The sequence below is a fragment of the Schistocerca americana genome, chromosome 4 (assembly GCF_021461395.2).
Source record: "Schistocerca americana isolate TAMUIC-IGC-003095 chromosome 4, iqSchAmer2.1, whole genome shotgun sequence".
Taxonomy (NCBI): domain Eukaryota; kingdom Metazoa; phylum Arthropoda; class Insecta; order Orthoptera; family Acrididae; genus Schistocerca; species Schistocerca americana.
This window is the reverse complement of record NC_060122.1, coordinates 817,364,903-817,384,577: the sequence shown is the minus strand read 5'-3', so window position 1 is coordinate 817,384,577 and position 19,675 is coordinate 817,364,903. Positions and strand designations below refer to the sequence as shown.

Below are 19,675 nucleotides of genomic sequence, written 5' to 3'. Positions count from 1 at the left end.
TTCATTGGATTATTTCTGATTTCTTGTAATTCTTGCAGTCTTCTTCTATGCACATTGTTAGCTGAGTCGTATAGAAAATAAACTCAATTATTTGAACTCAAGAGAGTGTCAGTTCATAATTTTTAGTTACTGAAGTTCTTGCAAAGAAAACAAAGGTATTTTGTATTCTTCCATTTCCTGTGAAATGGCTGATTGCAAGCTGTGTATGGTAGATCCACTTTGCTTTCCACATGTTAATGTTGTCACACTGTAAAAGATGAATTGACAGGGTTTGGTGCCATCACCCAATTATTAGAACTAGAAAGTTCCCAGAAAAAAACAGAAGCCCTAGTTTGAATATTGTTTTCTGTTTAGTAACTGTGTTTTCAAATCACATGTTCACCAATGCAGACAGAAAATCCCTGACCTAAGGTATTACGAAGTAGCAGGAATATACACATAGATAAGTTCATTACTGCAGCACAGCTATTAAATAACTCGTATTTTGGTACTACAACATACAGCTGCTAAATAGTCTCTTCACATACTAGATCAAGCGAGACAAATGTAGGAATGAATTATGGAATTAAACATAAATATGTTTCTTATGACTTCCACCCTGACGCTAGCCTTTGATTTGACACTATTTCAACAGCTTTCATGTGAAGTTACAGGAAGCTGTTGTAAACAGTAACTTGCTTTCGTATTTACCTACTTACTTTTTATGGATTGATTTGTGGCCTGTTCCAACCTCATGTTTTGGACCATCTTTTCATGGGATTTTCAATGTATCTTCTTCCAGTAGGATGCATTAGAGGTCAAGTTTCGAGAATGTTGTTTTCTGTCCTTAGAATGTGGTATGTGGTGTTTTTGTGTTTCCTCTGTTCAGAGACACTTTTTCATTTGAAAAAATATTTTTGATTGCTGAGTAATTTATTCATTTTTTTCTATCCCTTAGAAAGTAACCTTTTATTGCTCACAGACCTCTTATTTCAGCTGCCTGATTTTTGCAATTTATTCACCCACAGAAATATAAAACAAACAAAATTGGTAAAAGACATAGAGAAATGATAAATATGAGGGATGAAGTAAAATGGAATAATTATATCAAAATAAATAAAAAAAGGGAAGAAAGGACTCTATTGAAGAAGAGAGATCAGCCAAAGGTGTAGAACAGAGATGTCCAACCTTTTAGCTTACCTGGCCCTCATTGGAAGAAGACAAGGGTTTTTGTGCCGCAGATAATATACTTAACACTAACAATTACTGCTGAGGAAAAAGAAGAAAGAAAAACTGACCAGAGAGAGGGGGTGGGGTGGAGAGAGAGAGAGAGGGGGGGGGGGGGGGGGGGAGTTTCACATTGAAAATATTCATTTTCATAACTTAACATAAATGAATTAATAATTTTTTTACCTGTTATGTGATAGATGCTCACTTTGTGGGCCACAGGTTGAGCAACTCTGGTACAGAGACTAGTGTAATGTAAGAATAAGTGAGTGGTGTGAGTAAAGTATGTGTTTGAACCTCAGTTAAGTTCCCAGTTTAGCAGTTCAGATCTTCTGGTACCAAGACAACAGACCAAATTTACTCAAATGGTGTGATATTGTGTCCAGAACTGAACAAGATCTTTTGGTGTGGACCCAAGTGTAGTGCTGTTGCAGATACCTAGATCTGCTAATGGGCCTGAGAAGTGGAGAATGTAAAATTTCCCTTGCTAGGTCAAGGGTGTACTAGACAGAGGAAGCAGGCTAGGTGATAATTTGAGGTCCTCTAATCACTGCTTGCCCATCAGTAAGCAGAGACGGAAATCAGATAACTTAAAATGTAAATGCACTTTGAATATATGCACTTGAATATTAACAGTAAATTGCTGCAGCATTTGTAACACTGTCCCTAAATGTACCACCCACTAGAAAGCTATTGCTCTGAACTGAGAGCTGAATGAAACCCGAAACAGGATGCTCCAGGATATTTAACATAAAATGGAACATAAATTGAAAGGATTGTATAGGAAGGGGGTGTTCATTGCAATTGACAAAAACATGAGAGTTGGTGGGAAAGTAATGCACACGTGCTTGTAGATCACAACCTAAATGACCTTGAAACGGAGAAATTTTCCAGGTAGCATGTGGTCCGTAACTTCCTGCTCTGTATGTATGTATGCATGCATGGTTTGAATGTGTTGCATTCATCCCGTGTGTTTTGAGTGGCAGATAATTAAGACCCAGAAGAGAAAAGAGTGCTGAATGTATCCACCCATCTTCCCCTCTGGCGAAACTGAGTTTACGTGACTGATTATCTGTTACAAGGGGCAATGATAAACTCTTCTTACTATGTAGAGACTCTGAAACTCCTCTGACAACAAGTTTGTTGTGTTAAGAGGCAGCCTGGTGCCATTAATCTTGCAACACGACACTGCTCATCCACATATCTCGCGCACAGCTGAAGAGGCTCTGTGAAACCTGAATTTTGAGCTGATTCTACACCCTCCTTATTGCCCCAATTTTGCACCTTGCGATTTTATTTTTTTCTTTACTCAAGGGAGACCTTAGAAGATGTGGTGACGACAGCTGTTAAGTCCTAGATTCGAAAAAAGTCAGAAGTAGTAGTTTTCAGTTACAGAATGAAATAACGTGTTACACTGGAATAATGTGTTATTCTTAACAGTGACTATGTTGCAAAAGGTATAATACAATTTTGAAGCTTAAGAATTGTACTTTAATGTACTTTTTGCCATATCACCCTAATTGTTTTTGTTTATGTTCTACAGGTGTATGTGCTTTACTTTTCAGCCTGCCTTCGTATTATATCTATCAAGGGCAAAATTAAGTATGTCTGCAAAGTTTTCTGGACATAAGTAATTGGCCTTGGTGAACTCATATGAAACATTTGATGCTTTTACTGGCCACATGGTTCTCCTGTAACATTCTCATTGAAAGAAAGTCTACACTAAGTGGTGCAGAAGTACCTTGGTCTTGTGATATTGGTTGGAGGTGATTTCAGCCTACCAAGTATAAACTGGGACATCTATGATTCATAGCAAAAAATGGTTCAAATGGCTCTGAGCACTATGGGACTTAACTTCTGAGGTCATCAGTCCCCTAGAACTTAGAACTACTTAAACCTAACTAACCTAAGGACATCACACATATCCATGCCCCAGGCAGGATTCGAACCTGCGACCATAGTGGTCGCGCGGTTCCAGACAGTAGCGCCTAGAACTGCTCGGCCATCCCGGCCGGCGATTCATTGCAGATGGTGTGGACAGATAGTCATGCAGTATAGTTCTTGCTGCATTTTCTGAGACATGTCTTGTGCAACTGGTTTGACACATCACATGAGATGGAAATATTTTAGACCCTGTGCCACAAACATGCCTGATGTATCAACGCTATCAGTATAGACAGAGATCAACAATCACAATGTTCATCATAGCCACAGTTGTTACCAAAAGTTAATAAATAAACCTATCAACAAGCTTAGGAAATTTGTTATGCTGGGAAGAGCTGGGAAGCAGTTAACATCCTACCTAGACAATGAACAGATGTCATTTAGTTCCAGTCTGATGGATATAAAGGAATTATGGACAAAGTCAATTGCTCTTTGGAGACGTATGTGATTGGATTAAGGTTGGAAAAGATACACCATGGTTTAGTAACATCCTATGGAAAATGTAGAGAAAACACACATTGTTGCACTCACAGTTAAACAAAGGTAGCAGAAGTGTCATTATGTAAATGTCATTAGACATTTTTGCATCTATAAAAGGATTGATGAGTGAAGTGTACCCCAAGTGCTCCCGTAATACGTTGCAAAATATCTTGTTGAGAGTTCTAGAAAATTCTGGCGCTACGTAAAGTTGCTAAGCACGTTGGAGGCTTCTCTCCAGTAACACCTTGACTAATCTGGCATGGCAGCAGAAGGCAAGAAAAATAAAACAGAAATTTTAAATTTTTCATTTAGAAATCATTCACGCAGGAAAATTGTACAGACATAACATTTATTGAATGCCACACAAATTCTCATGTAGATGTATAAATAGCATCCCTAACGTTGAAGAGCAACTGAAAGAGTTGAAAACAAATGTCACCAGATCTGAATGGAATCCCAATTCTATTTAATAGAAAATATACTTCAGTATTGGCCCCTTGCTTATCTTGCATTTTGTCACAAAACCTCTCACCCACCACAAACTCCCAAGCAACTGCTCTGTATAAGAAGGGTTAAAGAACTGACCTGCAAAATTACATATAAATATCGTCAACAATTCTATAGCTTATTCTAAGTTCAGATATAATAAATTTGCTGTAGAGAGAAAAACTTCTATCAACAAATCAGCATAGATTTAGAAAGCATCACTTGTGCTGAACTCAGCTTGTCCATCTCTCACATGGTATCCACTGAACAATGGATGAAGGGCAAGAGGCAGGTCGTATGTTTCTGGATTTCCAGAAAGTATTTAAAACTGTACCTGCAGACTGTTAACAAAAGTGCAAGCATACAGATTAGGTTATCAGATATATGAGTGGCCTGAAGACTTAAGTAATAGAACCCAGTACACTGTCCTGGATGGTGAAAGTTTATCAGAGACTAAGGTATCATCATGAGTGCTCCAGGGATGTGTGATAGGTCTGCTCTTGTTCTCTGTCTGCCTAAATGATCTGTCAGATGCAGTAGACAGCAGTGTGTGACTGCTGATGATGCTATAGTACACATGAAAATGAATGTTAAATGTCTCTATTAGGGTACAGCATGACTTGTACATGTATCCTGTTTGGTGTAATGACTCTCAGCTTGCTGTAAATTCGAAAAAAAACTGTAGATCAATGCACATGAGTAGGAAAAAACAACCCATAAAGTTTGAAAATAGTGTTAGTGGTGTGCTGCTTTACACAGTAACAAAGATTGAATATCTAGGTGTAGTGTTGCAAAGCGACATGAAATGGAAGGAGTAGTTGAGGTTAGTTGTAGGGAGGGTGGATGGTCGACTTCTGTTGGGGAGAATTCTGAGAAAGTGTAGCTCAGCTATAATAGAGACTGCATATGAAACTCTTGTGCCCATTTCTGTGTGCTGCTCATATGTTTGAGAGCTCCACAAGGTCGGATTGAAGGACAACATTGAAACAATGAGTCTTTCATTCTCATCTCGTCCGGTAAGTCTCCCTTGACCTGGGATTCTGGGTGAGTTTTCTTCCTTCCCTTCCCTTCAACCTTTCTGTCAGAAGGAGCTACTGGTTCCAAAAGCATGCAAATTTAAGTACCTTTACATGTGTCTCCTCCTACCACAGCTTGATGAGTAGACTTTTTACCTATCCTATAACATTAACTACTTTATTGTAAACGGATAGATAAAACAATCTACTCACCAAGCAGCAGCAGGAGAACACGCACATACAAAAAGGCCTAACTTTTACATTACATTGTCAATAATTGATTATTTTTGTTGTTGTAACTACTTTATTGGGATTTGAATTCTTGTACTGGTAGAAGTAAAGCTGTGAGGGCGGGGCATGAGCCGTGCTTGGGTAGCTCAGTTGGTAGAGCACTTGCCCGCGAAAGGCATAGGTCCCGAGTTCGAGTCTCGGTCCGGCACACAGTTTTAATCTGCCAGGAAGTTTCATGATCCCAAATTTTTATTATGCTTTGAAAGGAAGTTAAAAAGAAAAACATATGTAATAAGTTTATGTCAATCCTCTGATTCAGTATTTTCTTCCACCAAAGTGTCTTTCAGAATGTACACATGGAGTTCACTGCAGCTATCTTCCACATATTGAATGATTCTGTGAAGATCCTCCACCTTTTGCTTTTTTATGGGTACTTTACAAGAAGGATAGCATTAATTTCTAGGTAGTTCAACATGCTGGCTTAATCCAACATTAAAGATATGTTTGATCTGACCATTGATGAATGGTGATCCCACAATATAGCCAGGGCTTGTATAATCATAAATGAAGTAATGTAGTGAATTTAGACTAAAATGAATTCTCATATTTCTCTATTTAAATGACATTTCTAGGAAGACACTTGTCTTTTTGTAGAACCGATTTAACTTGGGGGCCAAAAATACTAAATAATATGAAATTACCTGCATTCTCCATCAGTTATTTTGGCATCTTCATTGTTTTCTGAGTAGTGTTTATAACATGTTCTTCCCTGTCTTGTTTGCTGTGTTACAGATCTCTTATGACTTCGGAAGTTTTATTTTCGTTTCCACCTAAGAACACATCCATTTTAATCTGAGGAATCATGGTGCTTAATGTGCTTTCAAACAGTAAAATTTATACAAAATAATGCAGATTTTATAATAGTGCGTTGTTGTGCTCTGAACTAACAGGGGCCTAGTAATGTCAACTGTAATGCATTGTTATGCTCGCTACTAACAGCTGCCGAAGTACAATGTCAACTCTGTAACAGGATAACATTAAGTATTTTGTTAAAAAGGCAGATGCAGATATCCAGGACATTTGACCTTTTAACAAAACATGAAGGAAATATCAGCATTTTAAACTTACTTGCAGTTTATTGCCGTCCTTTTAACATAGAATGATAGGGTTTCATAACCAGTGAAAACATAAAAAATGTGACATCTGCCCTTTTAACAAATGACTATGCATATATCTTCTTTCTAAGGATATCTCATGAAAAGACTATTAATGCAGATTAAGAAAACAGAAATCACATGACCCGTTGCTGCAGAATGACTGCACGTGTCCAGAGTTGTTTCGCATGTTCATTGTGACAGCAGCAGCTCATGGAGACACTTCGTTGATAAAGCAAAGTAATGCCATTTCTATGTATCTTGTGGTGCTTGATTACTGCACCCAGTATTGTGCAAGTCACACTGATATAATGGTGATTAGTATTTACAAAAAGATTTGAAGAGCTTTTCTGATGGAAAAAGAAAGTATGTGCGATATTACCAACTGGTTGTAATTGTAATCTGGTTTTTGAGGTACTGAATACTGTAATTCATTAGTGTCAGTAACATAAAAGATAAAAACTCACCCCACCCATATCAGATAGTAGTGCCACTTTGTTAAATGTTTGTGTTGCTATAGAGTGATTTCATGGAACGTCTGTCCTTCATAGTATTAGGTATTCAGGTTGCATGCATACTTAATTTGTTAAGGAAAACATACTCCATTTCATAGAGTATTACAAATGTGATGTGTAAATGTTACTTCATTGCACATAACATATGCTATGAGTTGTTTATTGATTGGTCTTATGTTGTTTTTGCTATGAGCCAAAAAGCTGAACCACATTATGTTTGCTCATTGTTTGTTTAAAGAGAGTGTGCACTACTGTGGAGCATATTTGTAATGTATTTTTCAGAATTTAAAATCTTCACCAGATGAGGGTATTTGGCATAAACCCTGATGACTGTATGGTTGAAACAAGTATTTGCAAATTTTAGATATGTCCTTGAAGATGTCTTGTGCAGCGAGAAGTTGAGTTTTTAAATTTCAAATGTCTTTTAAAACTTGCTTAATAGGATTGTTAATATGTTTGTTCAACATATGCGAGATCATACTTCATTTCTGCATAACATTGTCTCATGATATTAGTAAAAGTAATTGTGATAGAACATGGTTGTAATAGTTTAGAGAAATATTTTCAAATGTAAATTATAACAAAGCGTGAAGAAGTGATTAAATATCTGTTAACCATTGCCCAGAAACTTTAGCCGTTGGATAAACGATTTACTCTGTCACCTCAACTGTGTGATGCTTTCACTTCTCTTTCATATGCTGACTTGCCCTCTTGCAGTCACTTACCTTTATGTCAGCACCTCTTGCAAAGATGGCACTTCTTAAAATTGAAAATTTTGCCTCTTGCTGTTTCCTGATAATGATCATTTAATTTCATCACTGCTTAAAGTAATAAAATTCATTTGTTGTGGCATGTACTTATCCCTAGAGAAAGAAAATATAAACATATCAAACAGTAGATAGAAAAGCACTTTTTAACTTAGTTTTTATTATGCCCACTTTTCATTTGACTAGTTTCTGAAAGTCTAAGATTGTCATTCACTAGATACATTCAAGGTGATGTTATTGATGATATTTTTGCATTTTATCTCGGGAAGAACTTCCAAATACTACTTGTATTTTACATGTAAACATTTCGTGTCCTTTATTTTATAGATGTATATGTTTTATTTTTAAATCTTATGTCTCATAGTGTGGTCCTCTATCTCGCTGAATGTCTTCTTCATACTTCTGTTCACGTCAAACAAACTGACATCCAATTGTTGCTGTTCTAATGTGACCATCTCTCCCAGATCAGATATGCCCTCTTCTACCAAGAGGATATTCATACCATATCTGTCTGTTTGAGCCTTGAGTTTCAGTTTCAACTTTATTATCGTCATCTTTGCTAAGTTCATTAGGTTTTTGGCATGCAGCTACGATAAGTCCAATCGCTCCACTAATATTTTTGCTGTGTACCTTTTGACCATACCTTGAATGAGGTGACTGACTTGACTAAAGAGCAGCACGTTCACCCTCTCTTCTTTTTTTTAAATCTCTGAACCACATGAACACACTTGTGTTCATATATCTAATAGCTCAGAGATATTTGTTTGATAACAAAAAAGTTAAATTTTATGAGACTTGTATGCTTTCCCTACGTAATAAGTCTTGAAAGTCTCTTCGGGTTTGGTGCTGGATCCTAAAATCAACTCGGTTCGATATTTCAGCGATCCATCTGTTCGCCATCTTCAGGAGAATGCTGCTTCTGCTGATGAGTCCCGCTGAGAGCTCTCGGCGGGACTCATAAGAAGCAGCAGCATTCTCCTGAAGATGGCGATCGGTTGGATCGCCGAAATATCGAATCGAGTTGGTTTTAGGATCCGGCAGCAAACCCGATGAGACTTTCAAGAAGTTAATTGTTTGGATCCTCTTGTTGGCACAATTAAAAGACATTTACATAAAGCTTTTAGCCACAGCGTTTATTAGCAAAAGAGAAACACACACCATTCATACACACAAGCAAGTACACCTCATGCGCACAACCGCCAACTCAGACAGCAGCTTGGACTGGAATGCAGCCATCTGAGGGGGTTGGGGAAGGGGAAGGGGGAGAGGTAGGGATTAGTGTACGGATAGAATGGAGAGGTGGATGCTGTCGGTGGACTGTGTAGGGACTAAAATGCCAACAGGCGCAGCGTCAGGAGGTTGTGGGGCAGGGAGGTGGGGAAACCCTCCACCCAACAGTTTCCTTATCCTCTGTCCTATCATCTCCTCCCCATTCTCATCTCCCACAGTCTTTGTTTGCCACTCACTGCCAATGCAAGTGGCCATCTTTTCCCCATCCTCTCCTTTTTTTGCTCCTTTTTCCCCCCATTTCATTGTCCCACAACCTCCTGAGGCTGTGCCTGTTGGCATTCTAGTCCCTGCACTCTCCACCAGACAGTGTTTGCCTCCTCCCCCCCCCCCCCCCCCCCGCCCCCTCCCCCTCCCTAATCCTACCCACAATATCAGAGTTGGCTGTCATGCGTGCATGAGGTGTGCTTGCTTGTGTGTGTCGATGGTGTATGTTTCTCTTTTGCTGATGAAGGCTGTGCCTGTCAATTAGACACTTGAACCATGTTGAGACGTACAAATATGGAGGAAAAAGTGCTGTTGTGATGTCTTTGAGAGCTCTCAAATTGATCAGACATTATGGCACCAAATGAGCTGATGTTGTGCATACAACAGTGGACTTGTATTTGGATTCAGATTCCTGTCTGGCCATCCAGTTTTAAGTTTTCTGTAGTTCCCTAATCAGTTCAGGTAAATACTAGTGATTTCCCTAAAAGATGACTTTGTCACAAAAATATACTATGGTTCCTTATATCTCTTTCTGTTGAAGCTAAGATCATCTTTCTTTTGATTCCTAGTGTTGCAAAACTTCCTCAGTCCACCTTCATACCATTAAAATTTCACTCCAACTACAGGTAAGTTTTATTTCTTCAGTTAGAAATCGTATATTGAGATTAAAAATGATAAGCCTGCTAAATTTATAACAAATCTGTTTTGTGTAAAAACAGTTAATTGGGCAATTAATTACTGCATGTGAACAGCCACTAGTTGTAAAAAGTGTGTTAAAACAAGTGTAGTAAAAATAGCATGGGTATTAATATACAGTGCTTTATTTTCAGTTGGGATGAGTGGGTTCCTGAGAGCAGAGTTCTGAAATACAATGATGCAAATGTTCAGAAGCAGAAAGAACTTCAGAAGGCACACAAAGCCAATCCACAGTAAGCACTAAGTTTTTTTCTTATTTCCTTAAAATAGATTATATGCTCTTCCTTTGATTTCATATGGATAGTGTAATTAAAATATATATTCAGCAGACAATGTTTACATGTCACCAGCTTTAGGCTTGTGAAAATGTGTTTCGTTGAACAAGTTATAAAAAAATTCCTGTGCCACTCTTCAATTCTTCATTAAATAGAATGAAAATATTCATAATGTGTTCATTTCTGTGTGTGATATTAGCCTATTTTTGGCTTTATATGCATTATTAACTTGGTAATCAAATTTCAGTTACAATTAGAAATTTAAACATGTACATGCTAGTAATAAAATGGATTTGTGATATGTTCTGCACAGAGAAAATGATGAGTACTTTGCTCTGTTGCCAGTGTGGCCTCTGTGTCTATCCCATGCCCCATGGTCCAGCCGTGTTTACCCTGGAAATTGGCAACACTGGGCTAAGCACCACATTGTGACACTATTTCTGCTTCTGACTCTCTATAAAAGAATTTATGTGCTCAGAACACTATTGTCGTCGCTTGTTAATGTAATGCTAGTCATGTTTACTTTATAGCCCAAGTAATGAACGCTGTTGTGTTCAGTCCACAGACTGGTTTGGTGTTGCACTCCACATTCGTCTAGCATGTGCAAGGCCATTCTTCTCTACTTAACTGTTGCAATCAACATCTTTTTGAACTCAGTTATTGTAAAGCCTAAGTCTTCCTCTACAATTTCAAAAGCTTCTTTTCTCTTCTTACGCATACTGTTTATTGTCTGCATTTCACTTCAGTAGAAGGTTGCACGCCAGACAGTACCTTCAGAAAAGGCTTCCTGAAACTTAAATTTGTATTTGACTAGTAACTCACCCCAGTTTTGCACAGTATCTCTGGTAGGATGACTTGGCTGGCATAGAGGTTGTAAATTATGTACGCAAACCTTCCTCATGAATCAGTCTACCTATTTGTGAAAACCATATCAAAATCCCTACATTAGTTCCTGAGAGTAGCCTAGACATACAGACGGAAAGACATAGTGGTGGACTTTAACTTATAATATGTATAAATGTTAGCAAAATTCTCTCTGTCAGACATGCTTTTCTTGCTATTTCAGTCTGGCTATTATATTCTCTCCATTTTGGCAGTCATCAGTTTCTTGTTGCCCAAATAACAAAAATCATATGCTACCTTGAGTGTTTCATTAACAGTGGCTAAATAACCACTCCTCACTGTACCTAACTTGACATGAAGAATAACGTTAAGTATTCTACATGCATCCAGTGTGTGTGATATGGACGGATGCTATTGGCTGGTGTGTCAGATGCAGTACCACTTGCTACTTTGTATCTCCCCACAACTTGTCTTGCGTGCACACCTCTGTGGTTCTGAAGGAAGCCGGTCACCCCACTCCAGGCCTTGTTATTGATTAATATTCAAAAATGATTTGAGATACAAAATTCAGACATATTTAGTTTGTAAAGGGGAGAGGAAAAAAAGGTAAGTGAAGATTGAACACCAGGTAAACAGGCTTATGCTGAATTTTGATCTGTTTTAAAATAACAGAAATAATGGTTTTCAAAGATGAGATTGCTACTTTAATTGTATGAAAAATTCACAGCTGCACATGAAAGAAATTTTATGTGAAGCATGAACTACAGTGCCAGTGAAGCCAGTATTGAATTTAAAATTAATCCCCACTTATCCCCCCACTGAGCGAGGTGGCTCTGTGGTTGGTACATTGGATTCGCATTTGGGAGGACGACGGTTCAAACCTGTGTTTGGCCATCTAGATTTAATTGCTTCAGGCAAATTCCGGGATGGTTCCTTTCACAGGGCACGGCCGATTTCCTTCTCCATCCTTCCCTTACCCAAGCTTGTGCTCTGTCTCTAATGACCTCGTTGTCGATGGGACGCTAAACATTAATCTCCTCCTCGCCTCCTCCCATTCATCCCCTCTCCCCTTGTGGTGAACAACAAAATGCAAAATCAATATATCAAAAACTTAATAGGAAGAAATGGTATGGTGGGCTGGGCTAAATTACATACAGGATGTATATTTCATTATTTTCAAACACAAAAATTATTTCACCCTGAAGACAGATCGTCGTTATTAATATTTTCTGTGCTCTGTTAATTTCATTTAGTCAACTGACAAAAGGGCTGAATTTTTCACTCTGCAGCAGTGTGTGCGCTGTTGTGGAACTTTCTGGCAGATTAAAACTGTGAGACGAGGTACTGGTGGAATTCGAGCTGTGAGGACGGGGTGTGAGTCGTGCATGGGTAGCTCAGATGGTAGAGCACTTGCCTGCAAAAGGCATAGGTCCTGAGTTAGTCTCGGTCCGGCACACAGTTTTAATCTGCCAGGAAGTTTCAACTCTCAAACAGTTATCAGACACTTACCCTTATAAACATAACATCAGCTAACATGTAATAGTTTGGAGCTGTAGCACAACAATAAAAAATTAAAGTGTGTAGTTAAATACAGTCACTAAAATCTTTAAAAGCTGTAGGCCATGAAATCATTTCAATAATGCCAAACATGCTCCACCATCTCCATCGTGGCCTCCACATAAATAAATATAAAAAAATTCTGGCCACTGCTAAATACAGTGTACTGCCTTCAGTAACATTCAGTTTCCTTATTCATGTATAACAAAGGCAAAGCAGGTTGACATTTAGATGGCAATCTGAAAATGAACTAGTGTCAATATCATGCCTTAAGACTTAGACCACAAAGAAGTTATCAGCTGAACACCTCTCAACATTATAGCTCACAAACCATAGTTAGTTTCCATATGAATACATCTCCAGGGCCACATGCATGCATTAATAGTGCTGAAAATCATAAGTAACACCGAACAAATGTTCACATTATGAACGTTATGCTACAGAAGGCGATTTTAACCTAAAAAACAAGAGAAAGATACAACAAAATGTAATATAGTAACATATTATATCTACCACTTTATATTTTTATTGTATGTAAAAAATGAAACATGTATTATTGGCCACTGATGATGCTTCCCAAATAAATGAAGTGAAATGCTTATGGTAACAAATAAACTGCCTTCACTTGGTTGCACAGATGGTACATACCTCCAAAAATTTAAAGGAACTTTGAAGGGAAAGATGGAAAACAGAAAAAATGATAACTAATAATTTGTTTGTCTTCACTCATGTATTGTGACAATCTTTTAAGTTTGTGCATCTAATCATTTACAAACAAAAAAAATAGATGCGAATTTTGCAAAAACTAGATGAAATTTTGCCAAAAACAGATGCTACATTTCTGGTCCCTAGTTATTGCTGATTTGTGGGATGCCTTACCGTGGTGAAAGAGCACTTTTTTTGTATGCCAACCGTGGTCTTCTTCCAACCAATGCAAGTTTTAAACAATTCAACAGTGAAGTTTAATAGGGCCCAGTTATGGTTATGCCTTTTTCCAAGTAATCTGTGAGGATTATTCCTTGGGAATCCCAGAAAATAGTGACCATCACTTTACCAGCTGACAAAATGGTGTTTACATTCTTTAGTGCCCTTTCACCAGCCTATGTCATTATTTTGACTGCCATTTTGACTCTGGTGTATATTGATGGATCTAGGTTTCATCAACAATCACAAATCTACACAAAAAGTCTTGTGGATTGCAATTAACCATCACCAAACACCGTGTGGAAATGTTGTGCAGGATGTGCTTTTGATCAACCACTTCACACAGAGTTTCTTCATAGTCAGTTCTCTGAACAGGACATTATGTACTCAGTTGAGATTCCTATAGTTCTGTCAGTAGCATGAATTTTTATTCAGCAGTCTTGCATTATCATATCATGGAGTTTATCAATGGTTTTCTTTGTGGTGATCTCATTTTACAGCGCGAGTGGAATTTGCCTTCAGTGCTTGAATGACCACATTTAAACTCATTAATCCACAAGTAAATGGCTTCAATGATGGTGCAAAGTCCACGTGAAGTTCATTCAATTCTGTTTTGATTTGTGCGGCCGTCCAAACTTTCAAATGAAAATGTTTAATAACAACACAAAACTTGGTTTTCTCTATCTTCAATTGCTATTGACAATTCAGATGGTTGTCAACAATGAACTGTACACGGTACAATGTTGAAATTCTTGGAATAATAGAACACACCAACCATGAAGGCTCAACAATGGAAATTTACCAGACTTATCAAGCCATCCATATCATCAGATCTGTGGCTGTGCTACTTATATATGCAATATATTGAAAATTTGAATCTGATATCTGCTAATTTTGTGCAAAATATTGAGATTATCTCAGTTTGAGTTGAGCAAGTTACTGTAACAAATGTCTGTCAGCCTCCAACAGATAAATAGCCACCTCAGGTTCTTCACATTTCCTCATGTCCCAGTATATGCAAGTATTGTCCATGGACATATGTTTTGTGATCCAGGATGCCCAGAAACAGCCCATCATTACATTAAGGATGGTCCTTGGAGGCTTCCCAAGTAGCTGACACTGGCCAGTAATTCTTGATGTAGGAATTCAAATATATGTAATTAGATCAGTCCCTAGACCAAGATGGAACTGACCGGCTAATTCTCCAAACAGGTTAATAAAGTGATCAGATGGATTGCCCTGTCAAATGAAAATTACTTCACATTCACTGCAGCAGTTTCATCAACAGAAATAGGGAAAAAAGTGCATGCCTAGAGGATTCGAAAGAATATATTCGAGACTGGAGTAATTACTGTGAAGTCCTGTTTAACTGCCAATTATTGCTAAAACATCTTGATAAAACTCGTAAAGAGTGCTTGGAACAAGGAACAGTGTAACTTCCTGGCAGATTAAAACTGTGTGCCCGACTGAGACTCGAACTCGGGACCATTGCCTTTCACGGGCAAGTGCTCTACCATCTGAGCTACTGAAGCACGACTCACGTCCAGTCCTCACAGCTTTACTTCTGCCAGTATCTCGTCTCCTATCTTTCAAACTTTACAGAAGCTTTCCTGCGAACGTTGCAGAACTAGCACTCCTGAACTTTACAGTTTGGAAGGTAGGAGACGAGATACTGGCAGAAGTAAAGCTGTGAGGACCGGGCGTGAGTCGTGCTTCGGTAGCTCAGATGGTAGAGCACTTGCCCGCGAAAGGCAAAGGTCCCGAGTTCGAGTCTCGGTCGGGCACACAGTTTTAATCTGCCAGGAAGTTTCATATCAGCGCACACTCCGCTGCAGAGTGAAAAACTCATTCAAGGAACAGCGTGTCTGGATTTTAAGAGGTTAACTCCCCAGAGGCTCATGGTTCTCTCTTGAGTTCGTGCGTGGTACATGTAGGGCCCCTGGCTATTACGGCCCATTCTTCCTTCCCAGGCTGCATTTCCTTCCCCATGCCCCTTCCTCCCTGACCTCGTTTCTTGGCCTCTGCCTCCTCCTCCCCTCCTCTGAGTGTTACTTTCATAGACATGGCTATCCTCCTGATTTCTTGTATTCCTTCCGGTCTTTGTTCCTTTTCATCCTTCCTTTTTGGCGATTTTGGTCCCTTTTGAGGTTTGACCCCACTTCTAAATTTTCTCCCTGTAGCATGAGCCCTTTTGGGGAAGTCCTCCCTCCCTAGCATCTATAGCATGGATTCCTTTCCACCCCTCCTTCCCTCTTCCTTCCCCATTGTAGCCCCTCCCCCCACCCCCCACCCCACCCCACCCCTCCTCACCAGCATGTGTAGCCAGTCTGTGTGTGGTGGGGCTGTTACATACACATTGGCTGTTGTGTAGCTATCTGGCTGAGCCCACTGACTACACAGGGATCACACTTCTGATACCTGAACTGTTGGCTCCCCATTTATGCTTAGGAGTGATTGCTTGTCATTCTGGAGCACTGGAACTCCCAGCAAAGGCTGCCATTCCAGATGGCCCTTGCTGTGGCTGGGGAGAGCCCCTGATAGGGGTGGGTAGTATCAGGGTGGGTGCTTTTTGTACGAAATTATTAAGCCCCAAAAACTGGCCATTCTACGACCGTCTCTTCAGTTGGTAATGGATGATTTAATGCTGCTTCCCTTCCCTGGCTATACCCTAGTAGGAGGGCCAGGCCTGCTACCATGTTGTGAAACACTTTCCCCACTACCTTGTCTGCACTAGGACTTATGCAGACACATTCTCCACCACCAAGCTATAATTTTTTGTAGAAAATGCAGAAGACAAGTTTGTCGAAGTGGAGTCTGTCAGTAAGATGTGGTTGAATTTCATCTTGATCAAAATTTCTTCTATAATCAAAATATCCACGGGTATGCAGCCGGTCTATAGTGTCCAACGGGCACAATATTTTGGCGATCATACATGTCGCCATCATCAGGTGAACTGATGGACTGAGCTCCTGTGAACGTGCCGGCACAGAGATACGTACACTACGGCTGCTCAGAGGGAACTGGGTTCGGTCGTGGCAGCGGCCGATTTAAATACCCGCGGCGCGCTCCCTCCGCCGTCTGCGCCCCGCGCCACGGTCGCGCTGTGGAACAGATTGCGACGGCGTCTGAGATGACGTGGTGTGATGGCTCTGTCCGCCGTGGTCGTCACAACTATACGTTTGCTCGATTTACTCTTGATTAACCCGATCGCTGGTTCCCAAACCTTGCTAAGGTTATAGCCACAGTCACGGTTTATGAGGTCGTCATTGGTGCGAATTTCGGTTGCCTCTCTAACAACACTGTTCCAGTATCTCGACGTCTGTACCAGAATCCTCATGCGGTCATACTCCATGGCGTGATTTTCCGACAAACAATGTTCAGCGACCGCCGACTTGCTCGGATACATCAGTCGAGTGTGCCTCTGGTGTTCACGGCATCGATCCTCGACGGTACGCATCGTCTGACCAATATACGACTTGCCAAATTGACACAGAATCTGGTACACGCCGGCCTTCCTCAAACCGAGGTCATCTTTGGCGCTCCCCACCAGTGCACGAGTTTTATTTGGAGGACAAAACACAGTTCCGACCCGGTGTTTCTTCAGAATGCGGGCGATTTTCTCCGAGAGTGCGCCTGTGTATGGAATAAATGCAGTGCCTACCTCCTCCCTCGTGACTTCATCCATCTCAACAGGTTGTGCTGCAGTGGTTGGGCGGAGAGCACATTGAATCTGCCACTCTGAGTACCCATTTTTTCGAAATACAGTTCTCAGATGTTCCAATTCCTGGGGTAGACTCTCTGCGTCAGAGATAGTGCGCGCCCTATGTACTATGAAGGGTGGTGGCAGCTGTCTGCGTGCAAATACAGATCAGTGTGCGTAGTCTTCCGATACACCGCATGACCTAGGGTGCCGTCAGCCCTTCTCTTGACCAAGACGTCAAGGAAAGGTAATTTACCCTCCGTTTCAGTCTCCATAGTGAATTTGATGTTGGGGTGTATGGAGTTTAGCCAGCCATAGCGTACGGATCTCCGTGCCGGCACGTTCACAGGAGCTCAGTCCGTCAGTTCACCTGATGATGGTGACATGTATGATCGCCGAAATATTGTGCCCGTTGGACACTATAGACCGGCTGCATACCCGTGGATATTTTGATTATCAAATACGCCGGGAGAAACTCAAGAATCACAAAATTTCTTCTGTTACCCAGTATGAAGCCCTTAGTGCTTGTGATCATCTTAACGACATCCCAATGAGCATTACTCCTCACCCGTCTTTGAATACAGTTCAGGGAATAATTTTTCATGGGACTCTCATCCATCAAATTGACAAGGAACTCTGGGCTGATGTGGAAGTTTTTTTTTGTGTGTGTGTGTGTGTGTGTGTGTGTGTGTGTGTGTGTGTGTGTGGGTGCGCGCGCACAGATACTGGTCCCATCGTTGTTATTTGAGGGAGGTACCCTTCCAGAGAAGGTTGAGGTCATGTGTTATCGTTGTAATGTGAAGCGATACATCCTGCCACCCATGAAGTGTTTTCGGCACATATCTTTCTGCTGTACAGCAGACATTCTGTGCAGTGAATGTGACACCCACTCCGTGACGGCAGCCCCTATGGACCACCGCCCGTGTTTGTTAATTGTCACGACCGTCACTCTCCACGCTCACCAGATTGCCCAGTTTTTAAGAAGAAAAAGAGATGATGGAAGTCACCCTGTGTCAGTGACACCTAACTTCGCCTCTGTTAAGTCTGCCTCACCCCCACCCCCACCTGCCTCCTCCTTACCACAGTCTGAACGCCCACTCCTCCGGGTACCACTGTGTCTCTCCAGTGTTCCCCTTTCTTCGGTGCCCGGTGGTGGTGAGGCTCTCTCCCAGGGCCCCTCCCTCTCCAGATCTTGCAGTAACTCGGTAACTTGCTCTCCCTCTGTGCTGTGCTCTCCTGGATGTATAATAGAGAGGAAGAAGAAGAAATAATGTAAGTTCCGGGACAAGGCTTCCCCATCCACTGGTGATCCTGAAGGTGCTACTCCCCCCCCTCCCCTCCCCCCACTTGCAACCTGTGTCTGACCAATAACTGTCAAAAGTATGATCATATAGGGTATCAAATGAAATTTGTGTCTGGATTGAGCTATTTTTGGTAGGAAGGACGCAGTATGTTCTAACTTCAGATTTGCCTCAGGGAAGTGTCTTGGGACCCTTGCTGTTCATTTTTTATATCAATGATCTTGCAGACAGTATTAATAGTAACTTCAGACTTTTTGCAGACGATGCAGTTATCTGTGATGGAGTACGGCCTGAAAGAAGCTGCATAAATATTCAGTTAGATCTTGGTAAGATTTCAAAGTGCTGCAAAGACTGGCAACTTGTTTAAATGTTAGTCAATGTACACTTCACAAAATGAAAAAAAACTTAAGTGTCCTATGACAATAATATCAATAAGTCACTATTGGAATTCGCAAGCTCATACAAATACTTGGGTGTAACACTGTAGGCATATGAAATGGAATGATGATGTAGGCTCAGTTGTGTGTGAAGCAGGTTCAGTTTATTGGTAGAATACTGGGGCAGTGCAATCAGTCAATGAAGGAGATTGCTTACAAATCACTGAAGCGACGCATTCTAGAATGTCGTTCAGGTGCGCAGGACCTGTACCAAATAAGACTAACAGAGGATATTGAACATATACAGAGAAGGGCAGCACGAATGGTCACCAGTTTGTTTGATCTGTGGCAATGTGCCTCAGAGATACTGAAGGAACTGAACTGGAAGAGTCTTGAAGATAAATGTAAACTGTCCCGAGAAAGTCAATTAACGAATTTTCAAGAAATGGCTTTAAATGATGGCACTAGGAATACATTACAACCCTCTGTGTATTGCTCAAGTAGGAATCCTGAGGATAAGATTAGAACAATTATTGCACACACAGAGGCATTCAAACAATCATTCTTCCCACACTCCGTATGTGAATGAACAGGAAGAAACCCTAACAAGTGATACAGTGGAATGTTCCCTCTGCCTTGCAGCTCATGGTGGTTTTGCAGAGTGTAGATGTAGATGGATGTCACCCCATCCTCATTGGTGACACATAGT

The 19,675-nt window shown here is 40.4% G+C and overlaps 1 protein-coding gene across 1 annotated transcript in view; it reads left to right on the top strand.

Moving 5' to 3' along the window:
- The window catches only part of LOC124612293 (mortality factor 4-like protein 1), a 134,615-nt gene that overhangs the window by 34,486 nt on the left and 80,454 nt on the right, over window positions 1–19,675 (top strand). The window contains exon 4 of the mRNA XM_047140401.1: window positions 10,124–10,222. Coding sequence (XP_046996357.1) covers window positions 10,124–10,222 — 99 coding nt within the window. The remainder of the gene's footprint in view (window positions 1–10,123; window positions 10,223–19,675) is intronic.